Genomic DNA, 13289 nt, shown 5'->3' with positions numbered 1-13289 from the left:
GCATTAAAGCAGGGGGGTAATTAACAGCCAGAAAATGACAAGTCCTGATTAACAGGGGACATAAATAAAGGAATCTGCCTCGAGTATAAATTATGCCCAGGGAGAAAGATGTATTGGCAGCACCAGATTCCCAAACTTGAACTAAATTGATAGACAATCATATTTTTCATTTTTAACAACTTGTGCTGTCCAAAAGGGGGGAAATGTCCTATCTTGTGACTCACTATATGATTTGTCCCTTCTTGCATCTCAGTGTTTTACTTTTTTCCTAATATGATTATGGTAATGAGAAATCTAGAATGAACCAAGACAAAGCAGAATGGAAGCAATTACTGCACTTACTTTGCCTTCAGAAACAGCAGAGCACAAACACTGTTCTAAGCCAACTCCTGGAAAAAATTATGAGGGCAACTCTATCCTATACTCAACAGCTGTGACACAGTGGAAAGAACGGCGTCTGGAGTCAGAACTGCCATGGAGTGCTTGCTCTGCCACTTTATAATTGTTATGACCGTGGACAAGCCATCATGTGAACTTCTCTTGGTCTCAGTCTCCTCTTCTGAACATGGAACAATAGTCATGTTTAATACCTCACAGAATTATTGTGAGAATTTATATTATCAACAACACATCTTCATGGTGATACTAACCATAGGAGTCTCCTTTGGGCCTCTGTCACTGTTATCTCTAGTGGAGGAATTATAGTGGAAGACAGTAATTTTTTTCGACCACAGCCATGTGGTTGTTGCTTCTCATAGGAATCTATTAGAAGAAAAATAAATGGATTAAGAGTAAGAAGGGAAATCTATGTTTAGATAAAAATGAAGCATGGTAAGGTACAGCCATGACATAAGTGCTCTAGTCCTTAGTAATATGTTTACAATGTTCAGTTCAGTACTTTGGATTTCCATTATTAAAGTCAAACTAGGAAATATATAGTCAGTTTACTCATTTGAGTAGTATTTTCCAAAAGTAAGGAGTATAAGATTTAATTTTCACATTCAAACAAACAATTCAATGTTCCTGTAGATGATATATGTGAGGGTGTTTTTGTTTTTGTTCCTAGGAATTGAACTCAGGGGCACTTTACCACAGAGCTACATCCCTAATCCTTTTTATTTTTTGAATCAGGGTCTCTCTAAATTGCTGAGAGCCTCACTAAATTACTGAGGCTGTCCTCAAATTTTCAATCCCCCTGCCTCAGCCTAATGAGTCATTGGCATTATAGGTGCTTCACTACACCTGGCAGTAAATGTGATTTAAATAATAGAGGTGGTAATGTAGATTCCTGGGCAAATATATGGGTTTGCCATCCTATAGCTCAAGAAGGCTCTTCTGTGCATCAGAAGGGTTTCCCAGTCTCTGAAGAGAATCCATCAGCTTTCTTCTCAAATGGCAAAAGTTTTTCTAAGATGGTTTTTATTTTATCTTTCCCAATATTTTATAAGAAAAAGTGAAAATAGTGGTAATACCATTGCCAGTCTAGCCTATGAAACAGTTCCCTAGATTCTTCACTAATTCTTTGATATTAACGTTTTTCATTACTTGACCACAGGAGTAAAGATTTTGCTGGTATTTTACCACCTGGTTGAACATGCTGCCTCATGAAGACAAACATGTGTAGCAAAAATTAAAAAGCATATGTTGACTTTGGAAAGACACACATTATTTTATTATTAATTATTAATATTTGGTTGCCTGTGGGGAAGAGAAATGAGCTAGGATGGGGACAAGGGTATAAAGGAAACATTATATTTCTTCTTATGCCTTTATAATTGAATTTGGTTAAACTAACTATTAAATAACAAATTTTATTTTAAAATAAAAACAATATATTTGGCCTTCTGAGCTGCTGTTCTTTGCCTGCTGAACTTGAAGAAGGTATACCAAGATCATGTGGGAAAAGAGGCACATCTTGGTGCTGAATGCCATAATAAATTAGCCTAGAGACATACAACTCCCGCAGGTCAAGAGGCTGAGGCAGGAGGATCACAAGTTCAGGCAAGCCTCTGCAACTTAAAGGACTCTGTCTCAAAATAAAAAATAAAAAGGGCCGGAAATGTAGTTCAGTAGTAAAGCCCCCCTGGGTTCAACCCCCCTCAAAATTAGCCCAGACCTTAGGTACTGCTGGGTGGATAATAACATATAGCAAATATGCCTTTGACCAAGTAAGTATTAATAAACTAAACTATTACATTCCAGTTATAAAAAAAAAACAAAGTGAAGGACTTCAGCTTCATTTTTCTAACATACAATGCATGTTTCCTCACAATAGTTCCACTGAGAAAAACTTTCAGCTATACTAATTCTGCTGGGGTATCTCAAATCTTTTCTAGTTGCAGAGAGATCCTTACTGGTAATAAGCTGCTCCAAACGGATGCGCTCATGGGCAGCGTGCTGGTCCACCAAGATTAGCAGGTTTCCACCTACAAGATCAATAAGGATAACTGGAGGTTCCAATTCTCAGATCAAGATTAAAATAATCATTATGTTGAGGGAGGGGAAGAAAAAGTTTCATTCAACCTATTTAACAATATAAGCATGAGAGTATACTATGTGACAACAATGGTACCTTTTATTTCCTAAAAAAGAGAAATTGTGGGGAGAACAATAAATTTATCCCTGATTTAAAAAAAAAAAAAAAAAAAACTCTTTAGTTCGTCAGTATTTCATTTATAAAACAAAGTTAAAGTTCTACATTTCCTAATGTTTAAATACAAATTTTGCTTTATATATTCAACCTTAATACAAAAAAGAGTCATTAAGACATTATTATAGGGCTGGGGATGTGGCTCAAGTGGTAGTGCGCTTGCCTGGCATGCGCACGGACCGGGTTCGATCCTCAGCACCACATACAAAGATGTTGTGTCCGCCTGAACTGAAAAATAAATATTAAAAAACTCTCTCTCTCTCTCTCTCTCGCTCTTTAAAAAAAAAAAGACATTATTATAATCAGCAACTCATGAAGAATGTATTTCTTGTACACTTTAGAATTTTTATTTTTTTTTTCCTATGAAGGGGCAGAGAGGAAATATTTTAAGCTTTTGGGGTCAAATGATATCTGTCATGGCTACCCTTCAGTTTAAGTAGAAGTTGTCACAGACAAAATGTGAATATTATAGCTGTATTCCTGTAAAACTTTGTTTAAGGACACTGAAATAAGAATTCCATATAATTTTACTGTGTCAATAAATATTCTTTTTTTTTGCTTTTCAACCACGTCATAACATAGCCATTCTTATCTCTCTGGTTATTCAGAAACAGGCAATGTCTGGATTTGCCCACTGGCTGCTTTAGACAGGCTTCTTGAACATGTATGCCTTTGGAGGCATACATGTTACCTGGGATCTTACTGAAATGCAAATTCTGATTTAGGTTAGTGGTGACACACAAGCTTCTGCAATTTAACAAACTTCCAGCTGATCCTGTCTACAGGTCTCACTTTTGAAGAGCAGGTCTTTGGGCTCTCATTTTTTAGCTTGCAATTTGCTATTTTTGGCCAACTGGTGGAGATTTATGCTTTTAATCAAAGTGATTAGTGTCTATTTTTCCTAGTTCTACAAGAGATTAAAATAATTTCTATGGCACTATCAAATTCATGGCACAGGGGCTTAAGATTAAAAGAAGAAAAAAAAAGAATTTTTTTTTTTTTTTACATTTTCCGACAGCATGTTCAACCACAAGAACAACCTCTAAAATGTTGAATTTTAAACTCCTTTGAGGATAGGAGGAACACCAGCCGGTTTTGATGAATACTGAATATCCTGTTTTGAGCAAAACGATGGAATAAATCTTAAACTGTGAAGGAGTAACCTCAAAGTTGGAACTGAACCCAATGTGAATAACCAAGACCCTCTGCAACCCAGCCTCCACCTGACTAGAGAAATAGTTTTTCTTCTCAAAAAAAGTTTTGTTTTAGTTATAGTTGGACACAATACCTTTATTTTTATTTTTATTTTTATTTTTATGTGGTGCTGGGGATCAAACCAAGCACCCCGCACATGCTAGGCGAGTGTTCTACCACTAAGCCACAACCCAAGCCCCTACATAGTGTTCTTGATGTCTTCCATTTCTTGAATGAAGCAGAATGTAGAAGATAAATACTCATGATGGAAGCTACATTTTTGATATTCCAATCCAACAGGATGGAAGCTTCAAGAGAACAGAGATTTTTATCTATTACATTCTCAGCACATAAAACAGCACCTGGCACATTGTAGGCACTCAATAAACATTTATAGAATAAATGAATGAATCCTTATTCTTTTTTTAATATTTATTTTTTAGTTATAGGTTGACACAATATCTTTATTATTTTATTTTTTTATTTTTATGTGGTGCTGAGGATAGAACCCGGTGCCTCACACATGGTAGGCGAGCACTTTACTTCTGAGCCACAGCCCCAGTCCCTGAATCCTTATTCTTTAGGGTGTCATAAGTGAACAACTATATTTTATTGTAAGCAGAAACATGCATCATAAAATGCCAAACCTGGAATTTGTTTCATTATAATTTAAAAGAATAATTGACCACAGGAGTAAAGACTTTCCTGGTATTTCACCACTCGGTGAACACACTGTAAATTTATCCATTAAAAATACGAAAATATCAAAATTAAATCAAAGAATAGGTTGCATTTGGTGTTTATGAAAAAATACTTGCATTTTGATTTAGAAAAATATATTTAAGAGCATTCTTGTACTCTGGTTTCTTTTAACAGCATATAAATATTTACCCTTTTACAAGAGATACTCTGGTAGTATCTAACAATATTAATATAGACTCTTAAGAGAAATTTCAATAGTTCCTTTTGCTTCTTTGAACATCTGAAGATCTTGTGGTTACACCCATCTTGAGTACCATCTATAATGCCCTTGGTACCTGCAACAAAGAAGTCAGTGATGCATGCCTGTAATCCCAGCTACTTTCAAGGCTGAGGCAGGAGCATTGAAAAGTTCAAGGCCTGCTGCAGCAATTCAGGGAGACCCTGTCTCAAAATAAAATTTGAAAAAGGGGCTGGATGGGGCTGGAGATACGGCTTAGTTGGTACAGTGCTTGTCTGACAGGCACAAGGCCCTGGGTTCAATACCTAGCACCACACACACCCACCAAAAAAAAAAAAAAAAAAAAGGTGGCCCTAAAAAGGGGGCTGGAGACATAGCTCAGTGGTAGAGTACTTGCCTAGCATGTGTGAGCAGGCACAGTGGCGCATGCTTATAATCCCAGTGTCTCTGGAAGCTGAGGCAGGAAGACTGTAGTTTCAAGGCCAGTCTAATCAACTTAGTGTGACCCAATCTCAAAATTAAAAAAAAAAAAAAAGTGGGGGTATAGCTCAGTGGTAGAGTGCCCTTGAGTTAAATCCACAGTACCACTCCAAAAAAAAAAAAAAAAAGGAGAAAAATCTATTAATTTTCTAGGTATGGTAAAACTATATTATAATTCATGATAATTTTGATAGAACTTTAGGTTAATCTGCCTTTGATCTATGACCTCTGACATATATTAAACAAGGTAAAAGAGAATTTTTTAAATTTATTCTACTTAGTTATACATGCAACAGAATGTATTTCAATTCACTGTACACAAATGGAGCACAACTTTTCAACTCTCTATACATGATGTAAAGTCGCACCATTTGTACAATCATACATGTACATAGGGTAATGATATCCATCTCATTCCACAATCTTTCCTGCCCCATACCCTCTCCCCTCGCCACCCTCCCTTTGCTCAATCCAAAGTTCCTCCATTCTTCCTTCCCACGCCGCCTCCCACCCCATTATGGATCAGCATCCCCCAATCAGAGAAAACATTTGGCTTTTGGTTTTTTGGAATTGGTTTACTTCGCTTAACATGATATTCTCCAATTGTATCCATTTACCTGCATATGCCATAATTTTATTCTCTTTCTATTGTGTATGTATACCACACTTACACAAAGAGAATTAAATGCTCTCAAACTTTAGAGGCACTTACTCGTAAGTCTACAAATCTAGAGCCAACCCTCCACTGCTACTCAGGGTTATCTGCCACTCGGGTCTTTTTGGGAACCTTGCACTATTTAGCATTCCTTATACCAGTCTTCTCCTGCCCACAAAGTACATGTTTCAAGACTCCCAGTGGATGCTTGGAATTGCAGATTTTACCAAATCCTGTAGGTACTATGATTTTTTCCATACATATAAGCCTCTGAGAAAGTTTAATTTGTAAATTAGGCACAATAAGAGATTAACAATAATAACTAATAATAAAATAGAAAAGTTATAACAATATATTATAATAAAATTGCCAGCATCCCTACTCTTGCACTATGGAGCCATTATCAAATAAAATAAAGATTACTTGAACATAAGCACTGTGATACCATCACAGTCAATCTGATAATGGAAACTGCTACCAAGCAACTAATAGGCAGGTAGTATACACATTGTGGATACACTGGACAAAGAGACAATTCACATCCTGGATGGGATAGAAGAAGATGCAAAGTAGAATGAAATTTAAAACTTATAAATGGTTTATTTCCGGAAATTTTCACTTAATATATTCTGACCTTGGTTGATTGTGGGTAACTGAAATTGCAGAAAGTGAAACCACAGAAAAGGGGTGACTACTGAAATGGGGCTCAGTGGTAGCACACTTGCCTGGCATGTGTGAGGCACTGGGTTCGATTCTCAGCACCACATATAAATAAATAAAATAAAGGTCTTCAACAACTAAAACAAATATTTTAAAAGGGAGGGGGGTGACTACCGTAATTACACTTAAGATTCTTTCATTAAAAAGTCTTGTCTTGCTGGGTGCAGTGGTGCACGCCTGTAATTCTAGCAGCTTGGGAGGCTGAGACAGGAGAATCGCGAGTTCAAAGCCAGCCTCAGCAACGGTGAGGCGCTAAACAACTCAGTGAGACCCTGTCTCTAAATATAAAATACAAAATATGGCTGGGGATGTGGCTCAGTGCCCCTGAGTTCAATCCCTGGTACCCCCCCCCCCAAAAAAAAAGTCTTGTCTCACCCATACCCTCACCCTCCTTGGTCTCTCACTTCCAAATCACAGATTGAGTCTCTCCCTCACAGTCTCCATTAGTACCATCAGCATTTTTCCTCTCCTCTCAAAAGCTCTCATTTGCTGATCACTGTCACAAAATCAGTCTTCTTACTAAACATCCTCATCTTATTAAACATCTCAGCAGTATTTGGCACAAAGTCTTGGCTTTGCAACATAACTTTCTGTTTTCTCACTATTTTACTTGCTGTTCGTTGACAATCTCTTTCGCTGGTTCACACTTTTCTACTTAGCTGTTAAATGTTGGAATCATTCTAGATTCAGGACCTCTCCTCAATCACTACTCTTTTTCTAGGAGATAAAGTTTATATCCAGGATTTCAATGATAAGCTTTATGCTGACAACTCAAATTAATATCGTCAGGTCAGAGCACATCTCTAATGTAACACCTGTAATACAGAAACATTCTTGACATCTCATCTGGAATATTTCAAAGAGAAGTTAGACTAACTCATGATTTTTATACCACATTGTCCCCCTACAAGCCTGCTACATCTCCAACTTGGTTTTGTAACATTGTCCACTTAGCTATGTAGGCCAGAAAACTAGAAATCTGTCACCAAGCCCTGTTGATTCCTAAACATTTTCCCAATGCATTCATTTCTCCCTAGCCTACCCTGGTCCCAGCTACCACCATTCCTTAGATATTGTAATGTCCTCCTTGTATTCTTCTTGGAGTTATTGGAACTCAAAATCCACTCTTCACTCTAAAAACCCAGAACAATCTTTTCAAAATGCAATATGATGTGACACAAACTGCCCCCAAATCAACATCAAAAAACAAATAATTAAAAAAAAACAATCACCTTTCAAATCATTCCAAATCAGTGTCGGGACAAATTAAAGCTAGTAACTGGCATTGACTATCTGGTTCCTAGCTACTTCTCTGAGCCTCATCTCCAGCCGCTCCTGCTAAAGGGGAAGAAATCACAACTTGTGTACATTATTCCCCATCTTCTAAACCTAGTTAACTCATACTCATATTTCAGACCTTATTTCACCAAGAACATTTCTCTGACCTCCCTGACAAAACAGGCTCTTACAGCATCTTCTCTTTCTCCTTCATAACAAGAACTACAGTTAAAACTATGTGTTTGTGTAATTGTTACTCCTCATACTTACGTTTCCCAATCATTGTATCCCTAGGGCCTGGGGCAGGCATTTAGTATATGCTGTATAAGTTAAAGTTCTGTATGAACTATTATTTTTTCATTAAATCAGGTCATCAAGTGATTCTGAATAACTCTTGATAAATCTAACAGGGTTTATTATATAAGCTTTCTATTATTATAGAGGGAAAATATAGAAATTTTATGAAAAAGTTAACAATATAAAATATTTTAGAGTAAAAGATTAAATTTCCCCCTTTGCCATTTTTACTCCCGAGGCAGCTACTATTAATAGTTTAATCTGTGTCTTATTTATGATACATGTGTATGTACATAAAACTAAATGTATTTAAAACTGCTATTTCATAATATTCTTTTTTTAAATTTTTTTTTAAAGAGAGGGAGTATTTTTTAATATTTATTTTTTAGTCTTCGTCATATGTGGTGGTGGTGAGGATCGAATCAGGGCCGCACGCATGCCAGGCGAGCTCGCCACTGCTTGAGCCACATGCCTAGCCCCTCATAATATTCTTAATTTAGAGAGTTTTTCTTCATCTATCCAAATCATTGAAATTGCATTGTATACTAAAAATTACCTTAAAAGAAGTTATCACCTAATAAAGTAATTTGAAAAAAAAGAAGTTATCAGAAAATTAGCTGGCTTATTAATTGAGGCTAACCTCCATTCTTACCTGCTTTGCCATTCTCTTCAGTCTTAGTGCTCATTAAACAGGCAATAAACTTGTTATCCACTTGCTGAAGAACCTGCCATACATTCAAAGAAATGGTACAATGCTAAATAAAAATTAACAAAGTCTCATCTGCATAGGACACAAAACTGTATTTTAGAGTAGTTTACATTATAACATTCATATCTAAGACTGAGATAAGGTGCTGCCAAACCTGAGGGAATCCTTAAGAAAGGTAAAAAATATGAACAAATTAGGCTGAGGATGTAGCTCGATGGTACAGAGCTAGCTTAGCACGTGCACAACCCTGGGTTCTATCCCCAGTATCAGGAGAGAGAGAGAATGGGCAAGTAGAGTGATCATAAGATATGAAAAGAGGGAGACCACAAAGGAAGACCAAAAAAAGCATGTAAGAGAAACAGACTAATAACTCTTTAGAGTAGATGAGAAAATTTCCCAACAGAGTGATTCTTAGTAATAAGTAACATGGCCAGAGTATTATTAATATAACCACAGATTGCTAACAAATAGAACTAAAATAACTTTTTAAAGTTTATGTGAAAGCAAGAAAAACCATTCTGGAAGAGTTACTCTATTAAAACAGTAAAAAGCCCCTAATAACTTCAGACCTTGATGGCTCCTCTCTGTCCAGATATCTGAGGCAGCCCCCCGCCCCAAATCCCTTAGCCTATTCCACTGTCCAGGGTCTGTTTCATAACCAACTGCTCCTTGCTTCAATACCAGGTCAATGTCACATTGGGAGTTCCCTTATTTCTATCTGGATCCCTAATTTGTTTCCAAACTGGAAATCAAGGAGGCTGAGAGAGCCATAGAGAGCAAAACAGAAAAGCAGATGACACGAGGGGTCCCTTTGGTTAATGGAACTCATCAGTCTGGGGTTCCCTAAGTCTTTGTAGCCCCACACAATAGAGGGTCATTTTTTAAAAAATGCATTATTGCCCAGTAAAGGACAGTATTGATTTACAAATTATTTATTGATATTTGTTGACCTATCAATTAATATAAAAATCAAGCCAGGCCCAGTGTTGCATGACTTGGGAGGCTGAGGCAGAAGGATCCCAAGTTAAAGGCCAGCATCAGCAATTTAGTGAGGCCCTAAGCAATTTAATGAGATCCAGTCTTAATAAAAGAGCGGGGTTGGGGGGACTGATGAGGACTTACTTCAGTGATAAAGTACTTTTTGGTTCAATTTACCCTTCCTGAAATACAGATACACACACACACACACACACATAAAATCTACATATAATTCTCTATAGAAATGTGTTAATATTCCTTGAAACTGTAAGCCTGAATCTATAATTCATTACCTTCAAACCTGTTTACACTATTAAGGACATTTCTTTCTTTGTAATTATAATTAATCCCTTGCTTTTACTTCTGATGATAAAAGGTACAATAAAACTTAACAAACAGCTGGGTGTGGTAATGCACACCTGTAATCTCCAGACTCTGGGAGGCTAAGGCAACAGGATTGCAAGTTCGAAGCTAGCCTTAGTAATTTAACAAGGCCTTAAGCAACTTAGAGAGACCCTATCTCAAAATTAAAAAAAATTAAAAGAGCTGGGGGATATGGCTCAGTGGCTAAGCACCCTTGGGTAAAAGCCCCAGAACAAAAAACAAATAAAAATTAACAAACAAAATAAGCCCCAAGTGCTTCGGCAAATGTGGTCTCAATTATTAAATTATTCCAATTTCACAAGAGCTAGTGTAGTTTGATTACAAAGTCAATTTTTACCTGCATTGAATGAATCATTTCTTTGGTGAAACGATAGGGATATAAGATGTTGTGAATTTTAACTGCTAAGCTCTCAGCCTGGCCACTGCTTACATCAACAGCAACCTAGGGAGACATCAAAACCATCATTTAAATTTTAATTTTTTAAATCTACAGACATAAATTTGATTTTTTATGTCTGTTTTACCAGATTTCAAAATCCTTTAAAAGCATTCAATTTCAAATAAACTAAAAAAGGTGGGTTGAACTCAGGGAATTTATAGATTAAAAATGTCCCAAGAATTAGTCTTAACTAACAATTTTTATTGGTGCATTATAAGTATACACAATAATGGAATTCATCATCACATTTTAAATCACATGATATAACAATATAATTTGGTGAATTTCATTCCCCAGTTTTCCCTTAATATTTTTTTGTTCATAAACAAAATAACTGACAAAAACCAATATTGTTTCAGAACACTTTGTCTATGCTCCATGATCAAGTCCTTAAAGATAGCTTAACTGAAGAATCAGTATTCAAATGTTCACCTATTATACACCCTCATTAACACACATAGAACATTCTGTGATAATGCAGTGAGAACAGAACATGTACCCAGGTCCAACAATGAACTGTTGTCCAATAGAAGATTCACTGCTTTATCTAATGATGCTTTTATTATCATCACTCTGAATATTTTACTAAAGCTGTAGGTCAGGGTAAATGCATTCACTTGATGCACACTGATTATACACATTTAATTCAAATTGCCTGAATTTCCAAAATGATGATTCCTCCTCTCTACGTTAGAAATTAATTTCCAAATAAATCATTTGGAAACATGCCTAGTTTCCATTCATAATTACAAATTAGTATAGCTATTCATGCCCATACCCAGCTTAAATGAAATTCAAATTAAAATAACAGGCAAATAAAAATTGCTACAGACCTACCTCTGGGTAACGGGCAAACACTGGATTGTCCCATTCTGAAAACAAAGACTGAAGGGATTCACTACCAACAGCATCATCCACAGCATCTAAGACAAAGGAGACAGGTGAAGCTGGCATCATGAAGCTCAGGAAAAAAGAATGAATAGTCTGTCCTGTTTGGTTGCAGCCTCAAGACTAAGGATCAGACATATTATTCCAATATTCTACAAATGTTCAGAGTTTGCTAGACTATATCTCTAAGTTGTTTGGTATGTTACTTTTAAAACTAGAGTTGTGACTGTAACTTCTGACATTATAGACTTTCTCCAAACTGATAGCAAGATTTCCGAATACAAGTCCAGAAGAAACTATGGTTCAAAATAGTAGCCTCACTGCCTTTAGGTAAAAATACACTTTTTATTTTTAGAAACAAACAAACAAACAAACAAAAATGTCTGTAACTTTTTCCAAAAAGTTTTGCTTAGATCAAACTACTATAACTTGGAGTGCAACTCCAATCTTTAAAAATAACAAAACATTTCCTCAATCACAAGACACCACAGACTATGCATAATCACCCAGTACTGACCTCAAGTCTGGAAAAGTAATTTCTGATCTAAATGCATGCATTGAATTACTTAGTTCTGCTGTTAAATAGGGCTGCAGGGAGTTCCTGGTTCCAGTAAGACACAGCTGGCACTGATCAGGCTTAATAATGCAACCCTGCTTTGTTTTTTGCATTAGGTAGTAGGTGTATAAGAGGTGTCCCAGAAATGTAGTGCCCCCACCTCTGTTATTCTGCCTCAGCACAGTCCTCTCTTCCCGAGCTCTTGGAAGGAAAGGAAGAACAAGGTTGCTTCTAAAAGGATGACATCTGTACTGAGACCCTAAATATCAAAAAGAAAAACCTAGAAATTTAAACTCAACATACAAATAAACTATTAAAAATTAAATCACATAAATTTCTTTCTCTACAAACTGAATGAAGACATAAAGCAGACTAGTAAACACTAGCTTGAGAATCAGAAGTTCTTTAATGAAATTAATCTGCTAATTTAGGCATCCATATTAATGTTTAGTCCAATTATTCATCTATACCAGACAGAGTGAAGACACTAAGGTCACAGTGATTCTCAATGGGAGACAATTTTGCATAGGGTGGGAGTACTCAGCAATGTCTGAGACATTTTTTCATTGTCACAACTTGAGTGAAGGGTGCTTCTGGCATCTAGCAGATGAAGGCCAGGAATGTTGCTAATTATCCTACAATGTTGCCAGGTATGGTGGCCGCACACCTATAATCCCAGCAATTAAGGAAGCTGAGGGTGGAGGGTCAGAAATTTAAAGACAGCCTCAGCAATTTAGCAAGGCCCTAAGCAACGTAGCAAGGCCCTAAGCAACGTAGCAAGACCCTGTCTCAAAATAAAAAATAAAAAGGGCTGGGGATATAGCTCAGTGATTAAGATCTCTGGGTTCAACACATGGTCCCCCCGCCCACAAAAAAATTACCTTTATAAAGTATCCTCTCTTCTACACAATAAAATTTACTTCTTAATAATTTCTTGTGGGCATGGTGGTACATGCCTATAATCTCAGATTCAGGAAGCAAAGGCAGAAGAATCAAAGTTCGAAGCCAGCCTCAGCAATTTAGTGAAACCCTGTCTCTAAATAGAATATAAAAAAGGTTTGGGGATATGGGCTCAATGGTTGAGGGCTCCTGGGTTCAATCCCCAGTTCAACAGAAATTAT

The 13289-nt window shown here is 36.6% G+C and overlaps 1 protein-coding gene across 4 annotated transcripts in view; it reads right to left on the bottom strand.

Annotated features, from left to right (window-relative positions):
• Mlh3 (mutL homolog 3) overlaps window positions 1-13289 on the bottom strand; it is a 47895-nt gene that overhangs the window by 12427 nt on the left and 22179 nt on the right. For 2 of the 4 annotated variants that reach the window (XM_046440843.2, XM_046440842.2), the window contains exons 3-8: window positions 12329-12427; window positions 11562-11647; window positions 10623-10727; window positions 8867-8939; window positions 2355-2426; window positions 651-762 (exon numbers count right to left, since the gene is read on the bottom strand). In XM_046440843.2, coding sequence (XP_046296799.1) covers window positions 651-762; window positions 2355-2426; window positions 8867-8939; window positions 10623-10727; window positions 11562-11647; window positions 12329-12427 — 547 coding nt within the window. The remainder of the gene's footprint in view (window positions 1-650; window positions 763-2354; window positions 2427-8866; window positions 8940-10622; window positions 10728-11561; window positions 11648-12328; window positions 12428-13289) is intronic. The other 2 variants (XM_046440845.2, XM_046440846.2) reach the window with 2 other exon arrangements.

The sequence above is a fragment of the Marmota monax genome, unplaced genomic scaffold, assembly GCF_021218885.2.
Source record: "Marmota monax isolate L192 unplaced genomic scaffold, Marmota_monax_Labrador192_F-V1.1 WCK01_AAM20220418_F8-fsc00017, whole genome shotgun sequence".
In the NCBI taxonomy this organism is placed as follows: Eukaryota; Metazoa; Chordata; class Mammalia; order Rodentia; family Sciuridae; genus Marmota; species Marmota monax.
The sequence above is the reverse complement of the archived record's forward strand: the minus strand, read 5'-3'. Positions and strand labels throughout refer to the sequence as shown.